We start from the raw sequence: 24,244 nt of genomic DNA on the forward strand, positions 1-24,244 counted from the left end.
TGAGAGGAGAGAGGGTCAGGGGAAGGAGAATACAACATGCTTCTCAGGAAGGTGGTTGTGGTAAAAATTGTAATCATTAAGAGATGTCTTCCTTGATCCTCCCTCATTTAATAAACAAGCTCTCTTCCCTGCATTTATTCCATCTCAACATATATTGTTTGTTGTGCGTATAGTATTTGTTAAATTAAAAGTTTACATTTTTCCATGATTAAAGTATTATTTCTTACCTGTAAGAATCTCTTTCAGATTTATATAAAATCAGAACTTCTGGAGATGTATTTAAGATTAAATTTTAAAATTAGGAATTTAAAAACTAACAGTAAAAAGAGACTCAGCTCAGGCTGCTATAACAAAATACTATGAACTGGGTGGGTTACACATCAGATATCTATTTCTCACAGTTCTGGAGGCAAGAAGCATGAGATCAGGGTGCCAGCATGGCCAGGTTCTGGTGAGAGCTGTTGCAGACTACCAACTTCTTGTATCTTCACGTGGTGGCAAGAGAGTGCTCTGGTGTCTTGTTTGCCTTTTAAGGGCACCAAGTCCCTACCTCCCAATTCCTCTGGATCCCCTTACTCCAAACACCAGAACCTTGGGGATTAGATTTCAACATAGGAATTTGGGAGGGGTGAGGCATGAACATAGATGGTTGGGAATACAGACTTCGAAGTTACAACGACCAGAGTTGAAATGACAAATATTGCTGAGTCTTTCTTATTGAAACGCTCTCTCTAGGTCTCAGTTACCACATCTGTTAAAAGGATTTTAAGAAGAGTTTGTTGAAGGATTAGAGAAGCATTTAGTTAAAAGCTTGTCCAGTAATCGGTACCCAAAAGTGGCATTGATCCTTAAACAGTTCTTCTCAAGTAGTCAAAAATTTGATAAGGGGACATGTGAGGAATGTCATATTTAATTTTAATCAATGAGTTACAGAGCAAAGACTTAATTGTAAGAATATTTCCTTCACTGAGTTGTGGATCCAGTTGTTTAAAGAGATTTGTGAGCTATAATTCACCTATGAACTCTGTGAGATTGTTACTTGTCAAGGTTTACGATGAGATTGAGGTATCTACATTTTGAAACAGCTTTATAGGCAATGCTGACATTCTAGAAGAATCTAAGCTAGAAAGGTGAATATCGTTTCATCTTTATGGATGGAAAAATACGAAATCCAGTATTTAACAGTTTTAAAGATGTTAGGGAAAAATTTGTATGTCTTTCGCTGGAACTTAATATTGAACTGTAGTTATTTTTAATGATTTAGTGGTTATAATAGCCATGGAGACAGGGCTACATGGTTTAAAATCATGGCTCTATCATGTGGTTTATTGTGTGATTTGAGGCAAAATACTCACTTTTATGTGCCTTAGTTTTCTCTTCTGTAAAATGAAAATAAGAATAGAATTGTTTTGAGTTAATGCACATATATTAGTTATAATAATGCCTTGCACATTGTATGTATATCATCATCATCATCATCACCACCATCTCATGTTATATTTTACATTCCTTTTCAGTTTGTTTTTATAGTCTTGAGAAAAGTCAATTAGTGTTTTGTAAATAATAGGCTTCCAAGAGTAACTTGCAGCCTTTTTGATGTTTTTATTGTTCTTTAACATTAAAGGTTATTGCAGTTTGCTTATCCTTAAATGTGTTTTGTACTTGAATTTGAATACTCAAATTCAGAAATATATCTGTCCCAAATTGGAGATGTTCAGAGTTTACCAATTGTAATATTTTTTACTTCTTCATATACAACATTGTCAAATGACACCTCTATAGACATTGCTTTATTTTCCCATTTTTCTTTTTTACTTCTAAACACTTAATCTTTGTATAAATCTTAGAGACATGTTTTGCTTTCTTTTTAACATTTATTTTTACTATTTGATGGGCTCCTCAATACTTTTTTCCTTTACTCAGTCTCCCATTTTCACTGTTCTCTCTCTCTCTCTCTCTCTCTCATCCCTAAATGAAAACTCAGTCCTGGAAAATGGGAACCATAAAAGGAATAAAAAAGGCAAGATGATATTTAGTATTTTTTGCATGTTTATTTAGAATATGCATACTATATTCTTGAAATAAATGTGTTTAAAGATTTAACCTCATAGAGGATGAGAGATTATCTCATATTTATGTTTACACTTGAAGTTTAGATGCTTAATAAGCAGGCTGTTGTTATAAGCTTATATTATATACTCTCACCACTGGGAACACCTCCCTCCTGCTCCATTCCACTTTTAAACACATGGGTTGCACAGCTGCTGTATGGTTGTACACTGTCCCATGTGTATTAAGCAAGCACAGCCTGCAAAAGGGTTGCATTTTGGAGCATGGAAGTAGCATGGCTGGTTGGAGACCCCAGAAGTGTAGCTGCCAGAATTCTTCCATCTGGCAGCAGTGCTGCTAGGCAGCTCCACACAGAGCATAAATATATTTTGCTGAGTACTTTTCCTGGTGCAACAGCCATGAATGCCTGGGCTGAGATGGATGAATGGGAAGATGGTCAAAGCTACTAATAGAAAGGTATTTAATTGGAACCACTGTACTGCTTAAGGTGAAAGAATGAACACATTGTCAAATAGTCTTTTAACCTTTATGAAGACCTTTTACATTAAAGAATTATGAAATAATTCTATGAAATAAATACTGAAGCATAGTTCCTTTAAAAATTTAGCTTTTATAATTTAACATAGACATATCATTTTTATGGCAAAATAATTGCAATAGTCTTTATTTGATGTAAGTTTATTTCTGGTTTCATTAAAAATTCCCAGAACATTGAACATAAGTCAACATTCCATGGAGAAGGAAGTATTATGCAGCTTGCATGTGTGCATATCTGCATATCGGAGCACAAAATATTGACATGATAATTGCAGTCAAGCCTGAGTGAACAGTGGCCTGTGGGAATTCAGCTGGTGTTGTACCAACTGGATGGCTGCTCAGGACACAGTTTGAAATGCAAGGTGCAAGTTAGCACTTTATTCAGCACAGGCAGGCATCATTTAAAAATCCTTGGGGGCAGCCCTGGTGATGTGCAGATGTTAAAACAGTCTGTTCTGAAGTGCTGATATTTTTGAACACTGTAAAAGACTTCTAGATTCTGGGTGAAAAATATTTGCACAATTATTAAAGACATATAATGCACAATCTTTTCCAACTCTTTTCTGGATGTTTTAGGTAATAGGGAGTGTATATGCAGAAGTAACTGGACAGGTAGTTAAAAGAAGAAACAGGAAAATCAATAACCAAATAAGGTCATTTAATTTATAACTATAAAACAGAAAGGGTTTTGAGTCTCAACTTTGTGTTAGAAATGATGTTGAATGAATAAGGATATCTGAAACAAATATATTATTTAGTAATATATTAAATCTAAGCTGTTACGTTCTAGTAAATTATTGATTTCTTCTTTGTTTACAGAGTTCACCAGTACCCCATAATTTACAAATTCAGATTAAGATGCTGTAGGCTAATTCTATTCTTTATTCTACTTTGGAAATACCTGATGGAACAAGAAAAAGATCAATCATTTTTTATGTGTCAGGCTGAATCTTCCATCACAAATTTTGGCTTTCATATATAGTTTAAATATATTTTTTATATTGAAGTATAAAATATAATAATTTGAAATTCTGGATTGTATACTAAAAATTAAGCTCTGATCTTAAAGAGAAATAGATATTTTAAGTATACTTGACCTTTAAAATATTTTATACCAAAGGTTTGGGGATCTGTTGATTTAGTAATGTATTTTTATTTAAGTATGTTAGAGTTTTTTTCAATAGCTATTTTTAAGGTGGAGTAAACATATTTGAAAAAATATTTGTGTTAAGTTTTTTTTAAAGTTTTCTCATTATATTGTTCATAGATACCATTTTAGTAGCTTATTATGCATATTCAAAGTAGAAAAATAGTTATGAAACAGTTCATGAATAAAAGGTTAGATAATATGATAATGGTATGATTCTCATTTCCCTAAACTTCCATTTTTATCAGTCTTCTTGTTTTAGAATCTTCATGTTTATCAGAAAGTGAGAAAGCATTTAAATGGAAAGTCATTAATAAGTATAAAATCTACATTTTAATAGATTTTGTGCTCAAATGAAAGAAAATGTTCTTCCAACTAGGTTTATTTTGTGCATTATTGTTATCTATCTGTTAATTAAGAATAATCAATGTCAGTAAGCTTTGCTTTTTTATTTTCTTTGTTTTCTAAATCAGACCAATATCGTTGCCTCATTTACAGTTAAATGTTTCTTTTAGACTGTAATATTTCATTTTTGACATCTCATTAAAAATGGGCTCAAGCCCAGAAAATATGATCCTGTCATATTGTATAATATATGGCATGGTCTATAACACAATAAAATTTTGTTTCCTAATGATTTAGAATAACTTCTCAGATTTTTGAGTTTAGAAAAATGGCAAAAAGTTACTGTGGTAGTTCATGTGGCTAAGTACCAGCAATGTTAAATGTTTAAATGGGTAGTACTCTTGGGAAAAGTGATTGGAGCTTTAAACTTGTACACATTTGACAGCGTCTCTTCACTTCATTTTTCATCCTAAAGAAGTCTGCAAATATTCTTAGCTCACATCATTATTGCACATCAGTGGTTCTAATTAGCTAAACAGGAGTTTGTCTCAGTCATTGATCATCATCAACTTCTTGACAGTATCCCTTTTTTTTTAGGAACCTTTTTTTAAATGTCTTATAAATACAGAGAATATATATTAATTGAATTGACCAGATACATTGGTGGTGTTTTAAATTTGAAACAACTTTTTTACCTTGTATTATTTTAAGTAAAAAATAATTGTATTCGTATTGTAGCGCTGTTTTCTCTTGGGAGCATTTTCCTGTTATGAAAATACCATGTGCCACCAGGAGGAGCTGCTGGACAAATCTCTATATAGATTGTGAATTGTGATTTTTTTTTTTCAATTTCAAAACTATAATAGTCACTTTTGAAGGTTTTTGGTTTAAAATACATCAGTGAAGTATATTTTTGAAGTTTATATTTGACATGAAGTTTATAGATCACTTATGACCTGTATTTTCAGTATTATACTACTCAGCTTAGTTATTGTTATTTCAGTGACTCTAAATTTTAGTGTGTGTCAGCATCACTTGAGGCTTTGTGTCTTAGTTCGGGTTGTTATAACAGAACATCATAGTTCAGGTGGCTAAAAAGCCAAACATTAATTTCTTATATTTCTGGAGGTTAGGAAGTCCAATATCAAGGTGACCTTGATTCCATTCCTTGTGAGAGCTCTCTTGCAGACAGCTACCTTCTTGCTATATTTTCACATGATGGGGAGGAAGATCATCTTCATGTAGATCCCTAACCCCATTCATGAGGACTCCATCCTTATGACTTCCCAAAGGCCCCACCTACAAAAACTAGCGCATTGGGGATTAGGGCTTCAACATATGAATATGAAACATTCAGTCCAGAGCACCTTGTTACGGTTAAACACTGATTGCTGGGCCCTACCCTAGAGTTTCTGCACTTAGAAAGGGTGGAAGATAGTACATTTCTAGCAAGTTCTTGGATGATCCTAATCCCACTTCTCTGGTGACTCACAGTATGAGAACCACTTGGTTAGACTGTGAGTAAGTTTATGTACATACCTGTGTATATAGTAGAAGATAATCACTCTGGTACCAAGCTGCAGTAATGCTTTTGTTTGAGTTTTGTGGCACATGTTTTATCCCTGCCTCATAAAAAGGACACCAGAACGTATTTGGACACTGGTAGGGATTTTAGGCTTACTACAAAAGAGTGAATTAGAAAGACTCTATCGCTGTAAACTAAACTAATTCCTGGGAATTTAATATTAGACTCATAGCATATTCAAAAAGCAACTTACAGGGGGAGTTTCTGACTGGAATTAATATCTTGGCTGTTATATCCTGGGTCTTTGTCCTTGAGTAAACTCAATCAAGCCCTTCCCTTTGAGATTTGAAGCCATCTTCCCCCTGATGCATATACCTTCAATTGATGTAGTACTGTTTTGCAGTACTCGTGATTTTATAATATTAAACACTCAAATGATAATTTGAGATTATATATTTGTGACAAATGATAGGCAAAGGGTGTATATATTTTTTTCCTTTTTTTTTTCTTTAAGCTTTTAATTTTAATTCCAGTATAGTTAGCATATTGTTATATTAGTTTCAGGTGGACAATATAGTGATAAAGGTCATATATTTTTAATATATAAAATAGTTTTATAAATCAAAACCAATAAAATATAAAATGACAGTTATGTTGACTGGCACTGGAAAATTAGGAAAAAAACATTTCAACTGGTGAAAATATGTTGAAATTCATTATTAATAAAAAAAAATAAATACAAAGAGAGCCCAGTTGAAGACCATGGACTGTGATTATGCATTAGATGTGCTATCAATACTTGGTAATAGAAAATAAAATAATAAAACAGAATAAAATACAAACAGTAAAAATAATACATATGTTTGTAAAATTTTAAGTGTGATTTATTCCAATTCTCTACCTAGTGTGTGCCTATATTCAGAGGGCTAAACCTGGCTAGAGAAAAATTCTGAGCCATGACGACTGGTCATATGTGAATTTATGACTACTGACCTTCATGGTCTTAGTACTGACTAGTAGATATCCTATTTTTTCCTGGCTCACTTACCATCCCAGTCTCCTAGAAGACTATTTGATGCTTAACTCTCTTGTCAACTTATAACACTTTGTTTTTCCTTTTCACTTTCAGATAACTGTTATGAATTTGTCAGATTAATGTTAAGTGGAGCACAGGGCACTGGATGGTGAGCCATGGTTCAACAACAGACCATAAGAAAAACTGAAATAGAGAAGTTTATTGCTCACATGTCCTAGAGGAAGTACCTGGCATGCCTCGAGGGGCCACACGGGGAAGTCAAGGCACAGTACGGAGACAGAGAGGACCTAGGGCACATCCCTTTATGAGGGTTGTGTGTGGAGTACTTTGGGGTTTCCAGGCTCAGGTGGGATTGGTCAAACCAAAAGAGCTAGGTTTTGGTGAGCTCTATGAGGGGATCTTATGTAAGGGACACATAAGGGAATGGCATTGGGAGGCAGGGGAGATTGTTGATCACAACGACTGTTAGGGAAGTCATATCAAGAACTTTAATTCACTTGTGACTCTGTGAGCTGCTATCTAGGGCACTTGCATGAACTAGCTTCAGGCTGCTTGGCCAAACCAAATGGATGCCAAGGCATGGAGTAGCTTTAGCTAAACTCTTGACAACCTCCTTGCTTCCTACACCACTGAATAAATAGAAGCTTTTAGAAGAGAGCTTTTACTCTTTCCCATAACCACATCTTCTACCAACATACCTGAATCTATTTTCTCTTTTTCTCTTTCTATTTCTTTGGAAGAACTGTTTATACTGTCACTTAAGTTCAAAAAAAACTGTGCACACTGAAGCCTTAAGGATGCAAGGATGTCACTCTGCAGTTCTCTCTTCTCTCTCTTGCGTCATCTGTATCGCTCACTATCCTGGGTCATTCCTGTCCACATACTCACATGCGATTTTATCTTCTGTCTTTTGAAAAAAATCTCTTTTGATCTCACATTTCTTTTGAAATACTGTTCCATTTCTCTGCTGCTTTTTACAGCAAAATTCATCTGAAAAGTAGTTTTTACTATCTCTATTTTTTCTTTCTCTCTTGAACTGACTCCAATTAGGCTTGTATGTCCACCATTCTCCTAAAACAGCTCTTGTCAAAATCACCAGTGACTACAATACTGCTAAATCCCAGCAGTCCAGTTTTTAGTCTTTGTCTTCTTTAGCATGTTTACAGCATTTGCCAAGGTTGGTTCCTTCTAGAAATAACTTGTTCACTTAGCTTTCTCTCTTGATTCTCCTTTTGCATGACTGTGTATCCTTTGTAGTATCATTGGCTGTTTTCCTCGCCTTACTAACCTATAAATGTGGAGTGCCTCAGGACCCAATTCTCAGATTTTTCTATCCAAAATTACTTCTTAGGCTTTTAAATATATTTGGATGATGCCTAAAGTTTTATCTTCAGCCTTGACCATTTGACTGATTCTAGACTTGTTTACCAACCGCATATTGGATTTTGATTAAACATCTCACATTTGACATGTCCAAATCCCAAATACTTAAAAAAAAATTTTTTTTTTAGTGTTTGTTTATTCTTGAGAGAGAGAGACAGAGTGTGAGTGGGGGAGGAGCAGAGAGAGAGGGAGACACAGAATCTGAAGCAAGCTCCAGGCTCTGAGCTGTCAACACAGAGTCCGATGTGGGGCTTGGACTCATGGACCTTGAAATTATGACCTGAGCCTAAGTTGGAGGCTTAACTGACTAAGCCACCCAAGTGCCCCTGTCCAAATCCAAAATTCTAATGTCCTTTAACTCTCCTCATCAGGATCCGAGATCATGTCTACTTCATCCTTCCAGTTATTCAGACAAAAGCCTAGGAAACATTCTTGACTTCTCTCTTCCCTTAAATCTCATACCTATTGGATCAAGAAATCCTGTTAGCCCTACCTTCAAAATATCAAGAATTGATAGAAATTGCAAGAAATTGCTAGAGTCTGACCTCAGCCCAGGACCCACTGTAATACTTGTGAAATATTAATTCTTATTGTATTATTTCCCTACTCAAAACTATCCTCTCTGTTCCAATTTTATTGGGAGTCAGATCTAAAGTTCATAGGGCTTAAAAGGCGATATACTGCTTTATTCCCAGTGACTATTCTGTCCTCAGCCACCATTCTCCCCTTGTATGGACGTTACTATTTTGCTGTTCTTTGGCTACACCAATTGTGCTCTTGCCTCAGTATCTTTGCTCTTGCTACTGTTCCCAATTCCTGGAAAACTCTTCCCTGAAATCTCTATGACTCTTAATTCCTTCCTTTAAGTTTCTGCTCACACATGTTTAAGGACATTTTTATAAAATAGCAACAGCCTTCTTTTTGCTTCCCAGTTCTCTAAGACGAGGCATCCCTTTCTGCATTACCCTAGTTTATTGTTCTTATACATATAGCTAGTTGGCATACTATATATTCACTTATTTATTTTCAGCATCTATGAGCTAGAATGTTAATTCCATCAAGACGGCACTTGGTTTATTTTGTTTGCTGCCGTTCTCTATTCCCTAGAATGAAGTCGAGCATATAATAAATGCTCAATAAACACTCATTAAGTGAATGATGGATTAATGTGTAAATGTGTGTTTGTTTTTTAGGTATTTATTCTGGTAGGTATTCTTTCAATCTGAGGATTCTATTTAATTCTAAAACATTCTCAGAAATTATCTCCTAAAAATACCGCTTTATCTTTCATCCCATTTTTTTTTTTTTTTTTTTTTGCTTCTGGAACTCTTTAGGCATATGCTGGGAGTTTCAAGTGAGACCTACATGTCTTAACTGTGTTTTTATATTTTTCATCTCATTTCTGTGTGCAGTGTTCTGGATGAATTTCTCATTGTTATTATCCATTTCACTTACTCTCTTTTTACATCTAGTTTTGAGCTAAGCCCATTGAATTGTGTTTTGATTTAGTGGTTGTAATTTTTATTTGCAAGGTTTTCAATATATTTTTTAAGATCTATTTATTGTTTTTGTTTTTAATTGTAGTCATTCTTTTAGGTCATAAATCCTTACTTACTTTAAAGTCTTTATTTTTATTTATTTTTGAGAGAGACAGAGACAGCGTGAGTAGAGAAGGGGCAGAGTGAGGGGGAGAGAGAGAATCCCAAGCAGGCTCTGTGCTACTGAGCCTGACGTGGGCTTGAACTCATGGAACTGTGAGATCATGACCTGAGCTGAAATCAGGAGTCGGACACTTAAATGACTGAGCCACCCAGGCGCCCCTTAAAGTCTTTTTCAGTGTGTTGTGTTATTTTAATTTTGTCTAGAGTGATTGATTCTTTGAATGATTCAGTCAGTGTTTGCATGTGTTGTATGTGAATGTAGAGTGTGTGTTTTCTTCTTGTGTTTTGTTGGATTTTTTGTGATAAACCTTGAGTAGGAGGGTTGATGTTACTGTTCTCTTATTCCTTTCTCCACTACCCTGCCTTGCCTAATGCCTTTTTTTTCTCTAAAAATTTTGTGTTTGCCACTAAATTGTCACCCTCATCCCATCCTGAAATAGGTTTTATATTTGTAGTGTGAGGCTCTTAGCCAATAATGACATAGAGGATTTGTTAAATTTAGTACCTCGGCTATGGAGTGTTTTGGCTCAGTGCCTGATTGGGATTTTATCTATAAACGTTTGCCTTTCTAAACTTTCATATAAGCCTTAGTTCCAGGCAAGGGTGGGGAAAGACTTTTTCCAGACTCCTTTCAGAAGTTCGGGGCGCCACCCTAGTCTCTGGATTCAAACAATGAGCTTAGTTAGCTATGCTTCCCTATATTGGGCAGGGCACTTTCATTAGCAGTTACCCTCAGGAGCCGAGCTCTTTTTCACCTTAGCCCACATCTGGATCTGGACAGTACACAGCACCTTCATCCTTGTTTGTAGCATTGTATTTCTGTTTAGTTTGCAATCCTTAGAGACGTGGCTGTGTTTCCTTAATTTTTTCTTTTATGTTTTTCTATTAATAGTATCAACTTAGAGAACAGAGAATTGCCTCAAAGTGTGAACTTATTATGCTAGGTTATTGGAAGTCTAATTTAAAATTTTTTAAGTGTACTAGTGTATCATCTGAATTTATCTCTTAAACCAGTGTTGTGCTTTTCTGATTGGTGTCTCTTCATTCTGATATTCCTTTGTACCTTCTAGGGCCCTTCGCTTCATTTCACTGTTTCCCAGTTGAGGGTTCTTTTCTTCTAACTTTCCTGTATACTTTGTCACTCCTGAGTGATTTAAGTATAGATATCTATTTATTTTACTTATTTTTAAAGTGTTTTAAAATATAAATAAATGTCCGGTAAATTTTTATCCCGTTTTAAGTTGTTAAAACGTTATTAAAAGTTACTAGTAAGTCTCTAGTTCTCTTTTGAGTCTTTTACTTAAAAAAATGATATTTTATTCTTAATTTAATTGTGTGTATAAAGTGCTTATGTTAAGAACATACTGACTTTGGGTGCCTGGGTATCTCAATTGGTTAAGCTCTGATTTCGGCTCAGGTCATGATCTCGCGGTTTGTGAGTTTAAACCCTGCATGAGGCTCTCTGCGGTCAGGGCAGAGCCTGCTTGGAATTCTCCCCGCCCCGTCCCTCCCCCACTTGCATTCTCTCTCTCTCAAAAATAAATAAACATTAAAAAATAAAAAACATATTGACTTATTTTAAATTGGTGATAGAGTGGTTGTGATCAAGATTAAATGTGTTGCGTATTTTTTTTTTTTAATCATGGATCTAAATCTGGAAACTAAACTGTTCTTTTGGTATGAAGTTGTCTTAGTTGTCAGCAGTTTGTAAGTTGTTGTCACTTGCCATATGGTTTCTGATTAATTCTGAAAGGGCTGTCAACCCCAGAAAATTTAATTTTCTATATTTTAAAGTGATACTCATTTTCAGGATGTGAAAATTTAAAGGATTAGCTACCAATTATAACTAATAAACTCTCCCTTATTTTTCTTTGTAGAGAAAAACAGAAATCTGAAGCTAAAGACAGAAAAGTTTTAGAAATTCTGCAAGTGAAGGATGCTAAAATACAAGAATTGGAACAGGTTGGTGTAACAGAAAATACTAAGAATAAGTATATTTTTTCAGGTAGTAGATATTTGCAATTACTTTTAATTAAAAAAATATTCATTAAGAATATCAGGGTAATCATCTCAAACCATCACTATTTTGAAACTACTATGGCCAGATATTCTTCACTATTGTAGTTTGCTTATAGCCTGTTGTTGTCCGAATTAATGGGCTATGTCATTTATTCATTAAAATTCTTAAGATAGTGTTATGGTTTTATAGTAGTAACTAGCAATTATTCATTGTTCTATTGAATTTTGCCTTTTATTATTACCAGTTATCATTGTATTATTAGCAGTATCATTGAAACTTGTAAATTTTCAGATGGTTTCATTCATAGAAAGGATCAACAAATAACAGGAATGATTCCATTTGATCTTTTGAAAACTGTGATTTCTTATGTCTTATCTATAATCAGTTAATTATACAATTACATATATAATAAAATTATATGTAATTATATAATCAGGATATTATCACTGCAAAAATCCATGTTATCAGTACTTCCCAGAACCATTTTCAAAGTATACACATCTCAAAAATGAAGGAGAAAGAAATTTATTGTAAGAATGGCCTCTATTGTGATAAAATATTTAAATTCATTTTGTACCCAATTGTTCCTTATGGGCTAAATTGCCCATAATTCTTCTAGGGTAAATGGAGGCTCTTTTTGGAAACTATGATCTTTGAGTTTTGACTCTATTTTTCTTCCTAGCCAATTAAAGTTTTATGAGAACTTTGATCTAAGTTTGGTTATTGTTATAAAGTTGTTTTATCAAAAAACTTAAAGTGGAAGTTAACTTAGATAAAAGATCCAATTATTTTTATGTTCCCTACATCCATAGAATATCTTCCTAAAATGGAAAATGCATTCTTTTATGACATATAAGCTTGAAGTTTATACATTCTCCAATGTTGTGTTTTCCTCATAGGAAATATAATTGATACCATAATGGTAAAATTTTAGAAATAATATTTTAGTCTGTTTGCTCTGGGGGGGAAATGTTGTGTTTTCTACCTGAATATCAAAAACATTAAAATGGATTCTAAGATGGATAAATACTGTTATATGCCTAGGCTAAGCTGTCTAATAGATATAACCATATGACTTAGAAGTGCCAAGTGTCATTTGTACTCACACTAGATTGAGAAAAACTAGCCATATTGGCCACCCCGAGATTCTGGAGGTTAGGGAAGATAAAGATCCAGACTGAGCAATCTATTCTTCAGTTACAGCTCTATTCTATGGAAGAGAATGGATTTTGCCACTCTTTGATATTCTTGGGTTTTAAGTTTGCAGTGAGTGCTTTAGGGAATGCTCAGGTTACCAGATCTAGATAGCTATAGCATACCATTTTTTTTAAATGTTGACTTTTAAAAATGATAGTATATTTCCCCTTTTCTTTGCTAAATTCTTTTTGTGCTTCCTCTTTCTTGAGGGATATACTATTTAACTATTTACCTTTTTGAGCAGAATCACTTAGCTCAGGGATAAAATATTAAATTTCCATAAGAGATTATTTGTTTTTAGGCCTCCTAATTTTTTTTAGAGCCCTAATTTCTTTGCCAAAATCATGTATATTTTTGTTCAGTGATGGTTATAACTTTCTACAAAGTATAATATGTTAAATGTATATACTATTCTGTGATGGTACTTTGGAAAATTCGAAGTTACAGTTCTTGCCTTTTTTTTAATTTTTATTTTTTTTGATTTTTATTTTTTTCGAAGTTTTTTTTTCAATATATGAAGTTTATTGTCGAATTGGTTTCCATACAACACCTAGCACTCATCCCAAAATGTGCCCTCCTCAATACCCATTACCCGCCCTCCCCTCCCTCCCACCCCCCATCAACCCTCAGTTCGTTATCAGTTTTTAAGAGTCTCTTATGCTTTGGCTCTCTTCCACTCTAACCTCTTTTTTTTTTCCTTCCCCTCCCCCATGGGTTTCTGTTAAGTCTCTCAGGATCCACATAAGAGTGAAACCATATGGTATCTGTCTTTCTCTGTATGGCTTATTTCACTTAGCATAACACTCTCCAGTTCCATCCACGTTGCTACAAAGGGCCATATTTCATTCTTTCTCATTGCCAAGCAGTATTCCATTGTATATATAAATCACATCTTCTTTATCCATTCGTCAGTTGATGCACATTTAGGCTCTTTCCATACTTTGGCTATTCTTGAAAGTGCTGCTATAAACATTGGGGTACAAGTGCCCCTGTGCATCAGTACTCCTGTATTCCTTAGGTAAATTCCTAGCAGTGCTATTGCTGGGTCATAGGGTAGGTCTCTTTTTAATTTTCTGAGGAACCTCCACACTGTTTTCCAGAGTGGCTGCACCAATTTGCATTCCCACCAATAGTGCAAGAGGGTTCCCGTTTCTCCACATCCTCGCCAGCATCTATAGTCTGCTGATTTGTTCATTTTGGCCACTCTGACTGGCGTGAGGTGATATCTGAGTGTGGTTTTGATTTGTATTTCCCTGATGAGGAGCGATGTTGAGCATCTTTTCATGCGCCTGTTGGCCATCTGGATGTCTTCTTTAGAGAAGTGTCTATTCATGTTTTCTGCCCATTTCTTTACTGGATTATTTGTTTTTCGGGTGTGGAGTTTGGTGAGCTCTTTATAGATTTTGGATACTAGCCCTTTGTCCGATATGTCATTTGCAAATATCTTTTCCCATTCCGTTGTTTGCCTTTTAGTTTTGTTGGTTGTTTCCTTTGCTGTGCAGAAGCTTTTTATCTTCATAAGGTCCCAGTAGTTCATTTTTGCTTTTAATTCCCTTGCCTTTGGGGATGTGTCAAGTAAGAAATTGCTGCGGCTGAGGTCAGAGAGGTATTTTCCTGTTTTCTCCTCTAGGGTTTTGATGGTTTCCTGTCTCACATTCAGGTCCTTTATCCATTTTGAGTTTATTTTTGTGAATGGTGTGAGAAAGTGGTCTAGTTTCAATCTTCTGCATGTTGCTGTCCAGTTCTCCCAGCACCATTTGTTAAAGAGACTGTCTTTTTTCCATTGGATGTTCTTTCCTGCTTTGTCAAAGATAGTTGGCCATACGTTTGTGGGTCTAGTTCTGGGGTTTCTATTCTATTCCATTGGTCTGTGTGTTTGTTTTTGTGCCAATACCACGCTGTCTTGATGATTACAGCTTTGTAGTAGAGGTTAAGGTCTGGGATTGTGATGCCTCCTGCTTTGGTCTTCTTCTTCAAAATTACTTTGGCTATTCGGGGCCTTTTGTGGTTCCATACGAATTTTAGAATTGCTTGTTCTAGTTTCGAGAAGAATGCTGGTGCAATTTTGATTGGGATTGCATTGAATGTGTAGATAGCTTTGGGTAGTATTGACATTTTGACAATATTTATTCTTCCAATCCATGAGCACGGAATGTTTTTCCATTTCTTTATATCTTCTTCAATTTCCTTCATAAGCTTTCTATAGTTTTCAGCATACATATCTTTTACATCTTTAGTTAGATTTATCCCTAGGTATTTTATGCTTCTTGGGGCAATTGTGAATGGGATCAGTTTCTTTATTTGTCTTTCTGTTGCTTCATTATTAGTGTATAAGAATGCAACTCATTTCTGTACATTGATTTTGTATCCTGCAACTTTGCTAAATTCATGTATCAGTTCTAGCAGACTTTTTGGTGGAGTCTATCAGATTTTCCATGTATAATATCATGTCATCTGCAAAAAGTGAAAGCTTAACTTCATCTCTGCCAATTTTGATGCCTTTGATTTCCTTTTCTTGTCTGATTGCTGATGCTAGAACTTCCAACAGTTTGTTAAACAACAGCGGTGAGAGTGGACATCCCTGTCGTGTTCCTGATCTCAGGGAAAAAGCTCTCAGTTTTTCCCCATTGAGGATGATGTTAGCTGTGGGCTTTTCATAAATGGCTTTTATGATGTTTAAGTATGTTCCTTCTATCCCGACTTTCTCGAGGGTTTTTATTAAGAAAGGTTGCTGAATTTTGTCAAAGGCCTTTTCTACATCGATTGACAGGATCATATGGTTCTTATCTTTTCTTTTATTAATGTGATGTATCACGTTGATTGATTTGCGAATGTTGAACCAGCCCTGCAGCCCAGGAATGAATCCCACTTGATCATGGTGAATAATTCTTTTTATATGCCGTTGAATTCAATTTGCTAGTATCTTATTGAGAATTTTTGCATCCTTATTCATCAGGGATATTGACCTGTAGTTCTCTTTTTTTACTGAGTCTCTGTCTGGTTTAGGAATCAAAGTAATACTGGCTTCATAGAATGAGTCTGGAAGTTTTCCTTCCCTTTCTATTTCTTGGAATAGCTTGAGAAGGATAGGTATTATCTCTGCTTTAAACGTCTGGTAGAACTCCCCTGGGAAGCCATCTGGTCCTGGACTCTTATTTGTTGGGAGATTTTTGATGACTGATTCAATTTCTTCGCTGGTTATGGGTCTGTTCAAGCTTTCCATTTCCTCCTGATTGAGTTTTGGAAGCGTGTGGGTGTCTAGGAATTTGTCCATTTCTTCCAGGTTGTCCAGTTTGTTGGCATATAATTTTTCATAGTATTCCCTGATAATTGCTTGTATCTCTGAGGGATTGGTTGTAATAATTCCATTTTCATTCATGATTTTATCTATTTGGGTCCTCTCCCTTTTCTTTTTGAGAAGCCTGGCTAGAGGTTTATCAATTTTTTTTTTTTCAAAAAACCAACTTTTGGTTTCATTGGTCTGCTCTACTGTGTTTTTAGATTGTATATTGTTTATTTCTGCTCTGATCTTTATTATTTCTCTTCTTCTGCTGGATTTAGGCTGTCTTTGCTGTTCTGCTTCTATTTCCTTTAGGTGTGCTGTTAGATTTTGTATTTGGGATTTTTCTTGTTTCTTGAGATAGGCTTGGATTGCAATGTATTTTCCTCTCAGGACTGCCTTCGCTGCATCCCAAAGCTTTTGGATTGTTGTATTTTCATTTTCGTTTCTTTCCATATATTTTTTAATTTCTTCTCTAATTGCCTGGTTGACCCATTCATTCTTTAGTAGGGTGTTCTTTAACCTCCATGCTTTTGGAGGTTTTCCAGAATTTTTCCTGTGGTTGATTTCAAGTTTCATAGCATTGTGGTCTGAAAGTATGCATGGTATGATTTCAATTCTTGTATACTTATGAAGGGCTGTTTTGTGACCCAGTATGTGATCTATCTTGGAGAATGTTCCATGTGCACTCGAGAAGAAAGTATATTCTGTTGCTTTGGGATGCAGAGTTCTAAATATATCTGTCAAGTCCATCTGATCCAGTGTATCATTCAGGGCCCTTGTTTCTTTATTGACCATGTGTCTAGATGATCTATCCATTTCTGTAAGTGGAGTGTTAAAGTCCCTTGCAATTACCACATTCTTATCAATAAGGTTGCTTATGTGTGTGAGTAATTGTTTTATATATTTGGGGGCTCCTGTATTCGGCACATAGACATTTATAATTGTTAGCTCTTCCTGATGGATAGACCCTGTGATTATTATATAATGCCCTTCTTCATCTCTTGTTACAGCCTTTAATTTAAAGTCTAGTTTGTCTGATATAAGTATGGCTACTCCAGCTTTCTTTTGACTTCCAGTGGCATGATAAATAGGTCTCCATCCCCTCACTCTCAATCTGAAGGTGTCCTCAGGTCTAAAATGAGTCTCTTGTAGACAGCAAATAGATGGGTCTTGTTTTTTTATCCATTCTGATACCCTATGTCTTTTGGTTGGCGCATTTAGTCCATTTACATTCAGTGTTATTATTGAAAGATAAGGGTTTAGAGTCATTGTGATGTCCGTAGGTTTCATGCTTGTAGGGATGTCCTGGTACTTTGTCTCACAGGATCCCCCTTAGGATCTCTTGTAGGGCTGGTTTAGTGGTGATGAATTCCTTCAGTTTTTGTTTGTTTGGGAAGACCTTTATCTCTCCTATTCTACATGACAGACTTGCTGGATAAAGGATTCTTGGCTGCATATTTTTTCTGTTCATCACATGGAAGATCTCCTGCCATTCCTTTCTGGCCTGCTAAGTTTCAGTAGAGAGATCAGTCACGAGTCTTATAGGTCTCCCTTTATATGTTACAGCACGTTTATCTCTAGCTGCTTTCAGAATTTTCTCTTTATCCTTGTATGTTGCCAGTTTCACTATGATATGTCGTGCAGAAGATCGATTCAAGTTCCGTCTGAAGGGAGTTCTCTGTGCCTCTTGGATTTCAATGCCTTTTTCCTTCCCCAGATCCAGGAAGTTCTCAGCTATTATTTCTTCAAGTACCCCTTCAACACCTTTCCCTCTCTCTTCCTTCTCTGGAATACCAATTATGTGTATATTATTTCTCTTTAGTGCATGACTTAGTTCTCTAATTTTCCCCTCATACTCCTGGATTTTTTTATCTCTCTTTTTCTCAGCTTCTTCTTTTTCCATAATTTTATCTTCTAGTTCACCTATTCTCTCCTCTGCCTCTTCAATCAGAGCCATAGTTGTCTCCATTTTTTTTGCAGTTCATTGATAGCATTTTTTAGCTCCTCCTGGCTGTTCCTTAGTCCCTTGATCTCTGTAGCAAGAGATTCTCTGCTGTCCTTTATACTGTTTTCAAGCCCAGTGATTAATTTTATGACTATTATTCTAAATTCACTTTCTGTTATATTGTTTAAATCATTTTTGATCAGTTCGTTAGCTGTTGTTATTTCCTGGACATTTTTCTGAGGGGAATTCTTCTGCTTCGTCATTTTGGATAGTCCCTGGAGTGGTGCGGGACTGCGGGGCACTTCCCCTGCACTGTCTTGAATAACTTACGTTGGTGGGCAGGGCCGCAGTCAGACCTGATGTCTGCCCCCTGCCCACCGCTGGGGCCACAGTCAGACTGGTGTGTACCCTCTCTTCCCCTCTCCTAGGGGCGGGATTCACTGTGGGGTGGCGTGGCCCGTCTGGGCTACTTGCACACTGCCAGGCTTGTGGTGCTGGGGATCTGGCGTATTAGCTGGGGTGGATGGCAAGGTGCACAGGGGCAGGAGGGGCAGGCTCAGCTCGCTTTTCCTTCGGAGAAGGGCCCTGCGGCACCGGGAGGGAGTCAAACCCGCTGCCGGAGGTTTGGCTCCGCAGAAGCACAGTGTTGGGTGTTTGCGAGGAGCGAGCAAGTTCCCTGGAGGGAACTGGTTCCCTTTGGGATTTTGTCTGGGGGATGGGCGAGGGAGATGGCGCTGGCGAGCGCCTTTGTTTCCTGCCAAGCTGAGCTCTGTCGTCCGGGGCTCAACAACCCTCCCTCCCGTTGTCCTCCATACTTCCCGTTCTCCGAGCACAGCTGTTAGCTTATAACCTTCCAGATGTCAAGTCCCTCTTGCTGTCGGGACACACTCTGTCCGGCCCCTCCGCTTTTGCAAGCCAGACTCCGGGGCTCTGCTTGGCTGGCGGGCCGCCCCTCCGCCCTGGCTCCCTCCCGCCAGTCCGTGGAGCGCGCACCGCCTCTCCGCCCTTCCTACCCTCTTCCATGGGCCTCTCGTCTGCGCTTGGCTCCGGAGACTCCATTCTGCTGGTCTTCTGGCGGTTTTCTGGGTTATTTAGGCAGGTGTAGGTGGAATCTAAGTGATCAGCAGGACGCCGCCATCTTCCCCAAGAAAGCTTTTTTTTATTTTTGAAAGGATTTTTTATATTTATTTTTTACTAAAATCTTTTTTAATGTTTATTTATTTTTGAGAGCACGAGAGACACCGCATGAGCAGAGGAGGGGCAGAGAGAGACACAGAATCAGAAGTAAGCTGCAGGCTCTGAGCTGTCAGCCCAGAGGCCAACACGAGGCTGGAACTCGCGAGCTGTGAGATCATGACCTGATCTGAAACCAAGAGTTGGACACTTAATCAGCTCAGCCACCCAGGCTCCCCATTTCTTGCCTTTAATGATTTTTAAATCCCTTTGAGGAGAAACGTGGGGATAAAAATAAGGTGCAAGTAACCATATTCTCTTACACTAGATTACAGGTTATGAGAGGATGGGGAACCTCGTATACCCATTCACCTTTGTATACCTGACATCCAATGTTTACCATATTGCCTAGCTCAGAACAGATTCTCAGTGAATATTGTTGAATGAGTAATATTGTTATTATTATTTTATTAAGGTATAATTGACATATGGTATCCTGTTAGATTCAGGTATACATCATACTGATTTAATATTTTTATACATTATAGAATGATCCCCATAAGAAGTCTAGTTACTGTCATTATACCGAGGTATTGCAGTATTAAAGACTGTGCATTATATCCTCATGACTTATTTGTTGTATAACTGGAAGTTTGTACCTCTTAATTACTTTCACCTATTTCACCCATACCCTACCTCCCTCCCTTTTGGCAACCACCAGTTTATTCTCTGTATTTGTGAATCTGTTTCTGTTTTTTTCTTTGTTCATTTATTTTGTTTTCTTAGCTTCCATATGTAAGTGAAATGATACGGTATTTGTCTTTTTCTGTATGACTTATTTTATTTAGCATAATAACCTCCAGGTCCATCCATGTCACAAATGGCAAGGTCTTATTCTTTTTTATTGCTGAGTAATATTCCACTGTATATGTATATATATATATCACATCTTTTTTCCATTTATCTCTCCATGGACCCTTAGATTGCTTTAATATTTTGGTTATTGTAAATAATGGTGCAGTAAACATAGGGGTTCATTTATCTTTTCAAAATAGTGTTTCATTTTGGGGGTAAATATCCAGTAGTGAAATTACTGGATCATATGGTATTTTCATTTTTAACTTTTTGAGGAATCTGCATACTGCTTTCCACAGTGGCTGCATCGAGTTATATTCCTAACAGTGCATGAGGGGTCCCTTTTCTTATCATCCTCATCTGCACTTGTTATTTTTTGTTTTGTTGATATTAGCCATTATGATAGGTTTGAGGTGATATCTTATTGTGATTTTGATTTGGATTTCCCTGATGGTCAGTGATGTTGAACATCTTACATGTGTCTGTTGGCCATCTGTATATTTTCTTCAGACAAATGTCTGTTTCTTTATGTCTTCTACCCATTTTTAATTGGATTGTGTGTGTGTGTGTGTTTGTGTGTGTGTGTGTGTGTTTGCATTATGTTTTTATAGGTTTTGAATACTAACCCTCTATCAGATATGTTATTTGCAAATATCTTCTTCCATTCAGTAGATTCCTTTAGTTTTGTTGATGGTTTCCTTTGCTGTGCAAAGCTTTTTATTTTGATGCAGTCCCAATAGTTTATTTTTGCTTTTGTTTCCCTTGCGTCAGGAGACATATCTAGAAAAATGTTGCTATGGCTGATATCAGAGAAATTGCTGCCTATAATGTCATCTAGGAATTTTATGGTTTCAGGTCTCACATTTAGATCCTTAATCCTTTCTGAGGTGATTTTTGTGTATGTTGTAAGAAAGTGGTCCAGTTTCATTCTTTTGCATGTAGCTGTGCAGTTTTTCCAACACCATTTGTTGAAGAGACCATCTTTTTCCATTGTATATTCTTGCAATTGACCGTATAACTGTGGATTTATTTCTGGTCTCTCTTTTCTGTTACTTTGATCTATGTGTTTATTTAGTGCTGGTACCATACGGTTTGGTTACTAGAGCTTTGTAATATAACTTGAAGTCTGGAGTTGTGATACCTCCAGTTTTGTTTTTCTTTTTCAAGATTACTGTGGCTCTTCAAGTCTTTTGTGGTTCCATACAAATTTTAGGATTGTTTGTTCTAGTCTGTTAAAATGCTCTTGGTATTTTGATAGAGATTGCATTTAATCTATAGATTAATTTGAGTAGTATAGATATTTTAACAATAAATGTTCTCTCGTCCATGAGTATGGAATGTCTTTCCATTTCACTGTGTTGTCTTTCGTCAGTGTTTTATAGTTTTTGGAGTACCAGTCATTCACCTCTTTGGTTAAGTGTATTCCTAGGTATCTTATTTTGGGTGCAATTGTAAATGGGATTGTTATCTTAATTTCTCTTTCTGCTTCTTCGTTATTAGTATATAGAAATGCAAAAGATTTTTTATATTGATTTTGTATCCTGCAACCTTACTGAATTCATTTATCAGTTCTAGTAATTTTTTAGTGGAGTCATTCAGATTTTTATTAGTTTCATGTCATCTGCAAATAATGAAAGTTTTACTCCTTCCTTACCAAGTTGGATGGCGTTTACTTCTTTTATTGTTGTCTGATTAGTATGGCTAGGACTTCCATTACTATGTTGAATTAAGTGGTGAGAGTAGACATCCTTGTCTTGTTCCTGATCTTCGAGGAAAAGGTCTTAGTTTTTCACCACTGAATATGATGTTTAGCTGTGGATTTTCATATGTAGCCTTTAATATGTTGAGGTATGTTCACTCTAAACCTACTTGTTGAGGGTGTTTATTCTGAATGGATGTTGTACTTTGTCAAATGCTTTTTCTGCATCTTTTGAAATGACCATATGGTTTTGATTCTTTCTCTTGTCAATATGATGTTTACTGACTTGTGAATATTGAGCCACCCTTGTATCCCTGGAATAAATCCCACTTGATCATGGTAAATTATTGTTTAAATGTATTGTTGGATTCGTTTGCTAATATTTTGTTGCAGATTTTTGCATCTGTGTTCATTAGAGATATTGGCCTGTAGTTCTTTTTGTAGTGTCTATATGGTTTTAGTATGATGGTAATGCTGTCCTCCTAGAATGAATTTGGAAGACTTCATCCCTCTTCTATTTTTTGGACTAGTTTGAGAAGAATAGATACTAATTCTTCTTTAAAATTTTGGTAGAATTCACTTGTGAAGCTCTCTGGTTCTGGACTTTCGTTTGTTGTGAGTTTTCTGATTCAATTTCCTTGCAGCTAATTGGTCTATTTTCTATTTCTTCCTGAGTCAGTTTTAGGAAGTTATATGTTTCTAAGAATGTATTTATTCTAGAATGTATTTCCAATTTCTTGGCATATAATTTTTCGTGGCATTCTCTTAAAATCCTTTGTATTGCTGTGGTGTTGGTTGTTATTCCTCCTCTTTCATTTATGATTTTATTAGTCCTCTCTCTTAAAAAATTTTTTTTGATGAGTCTGGCTAAAGGTTTATCAATTTTATTGATCTTTTCAAAGAAACAACTCCTGGTTTCATTGATCTATTTTATTATTATTGCTTTTTTTAGTTTTTATTTTCTATATTTCTGCTATAATCTTTATTATTTCTTCCCTTCTACTAGTTTTGGGGTTTGTTCTTCTTTTTCTTGCTTCTATAGGTTTAAGGTTAGGCTGTAATTGAAATTTTTCTTGCTTCTTGATGGAAGCCTATATTCTTATGAACTTTCCTCTTACAACTGCTTTTGCTACATCCCAAAGATTTTGGATGGTTGTGTTTTCATTTTCATTTATCATCATGTAGTTTTTGATTTCCTCTTTGAATTCTTGGTTGACCCATTCACTGTTTAGTAGCATGTTATGTAACTTTCATGTACTTATGTTTCCAGATTTTTTCTTTTTTTTAATGTTTATTTATTTTAGAGAGAGAGAGACACAATGTGATTGGGGTAGGGGCAGAGAGAGAGGGAGACATAGAATCTGAAGCAGGCTCCAGGCTTCGAGCTGTCAGCACAGAGCAAGACGCAGGGCTCGAACTCACAAACCTTGACATCATGACCGGAACCAAAGTTGAATGGTTAACCAACTGATCCATGAAGACACCCCTTTCCAGATTTTTTTCTTAAGGTTCTTTTCTTGTTTCATAGCATTGTCGTCAGAAAAGATGCATGGTATGACTTCGATTCTTTGAATTTGTTGAGACTTGATTTGTGGCCTAATATGTGATCTGTTCTGGAGAATTTCCCATGTGCATTTGAAAATGGTGTGTATTGTGTTGTTTTAGGCTAGAATGTTTTGAATGTATGTTAGATCCCTCTGGTTGATTTTGTTTGGATGATCTATCCATCGATGTAAGTGGGGTGCTAAAGTCCCCTATTATTATTGTATTACTATTGATTATTTCCTTTATGTTTGTTGTTATTAGCAGCTTTATGTGTTTGGCTGATTCCATGTTGTGTGCATAAATATTTACAAATGTTATATATTCTTGTTGGGTTGTGTCCTTTATGATTATATAGTGTTCTTGTTTGTCTCTTACTACATTCTTTGTTTTAAAGTCTATTTTGTTCAATGTAAGTATTGCTACCCAACTTTCTTTTCAATTCCATTTACATGATACTTGTTTTTCCGTGTCTTTACTTTCAATCTACATGTGTCTTCAGTTCTGAAATGAGTCTCCTATCGGCAGCCTATGGGTGGGTCTTGCTTTTTTATCCAGTCTGTCATCCTATGTCTTTTGATTAGAGTGTTTAGTTAATTTACATTCAGAGTAATTATTGATAGGTGTGTACTTATTGCTATTTTGTTACTTGCTTTATGGTTGTTTTGTAGTTCTTTTCTATTCTTCTCTTGCTCTTTTCTCTCACAATTTGCTGGCTTTCTTTGGTGATATACTTGGATTCCTTTCTCTGCATTTTTTTCATATTTGTTATGGTGTTTGATTTGTGGTTACCCTTAGGTTATATACCTAATACCATTAGGTATAT

At 36.0% G+C, this 24,244-nt stretch overlaps 1 protein-coding gene across 2 annotated transcripts in view; it reads left to right on the plus strand.

Annotated features, from left to right (window-relative positions):
* CNTLN (centlein) overlaps window positions 1-24,244 on the plus strand; it is a 310,623-nt gene that overhangs the window by 68,824 nt on the left and 217,555 nt on the right. For both annotated transcript variants that reach the window (XM_045470092.1, XM_045470093.1), the window contains exon 3: window positions 11,582-11,666. In XM_045470092.1, the coding sequence (XP_045326048.1) occupies window positions 11,582-11,666 (85 nt within the window). The remainder of the gene's footprint in view (window positions 1-11,581; window positions 11,667-24,244) is intronic.

This window comes from Leopardus geoffroyi, chromosome D4, assembly GCF_018350155.1.
Source record: "Leopardus geoffroyi isolate Oge1 chromosome D4, O.geoffroyi_Oge1_pat1.0, whole genome shotgun sequence".
NCBI lineage: Eukaryota > Metazoa > Chordata > Mammalia > Carnivora > Felidae > Leopardus > Leopardus geoffroyi.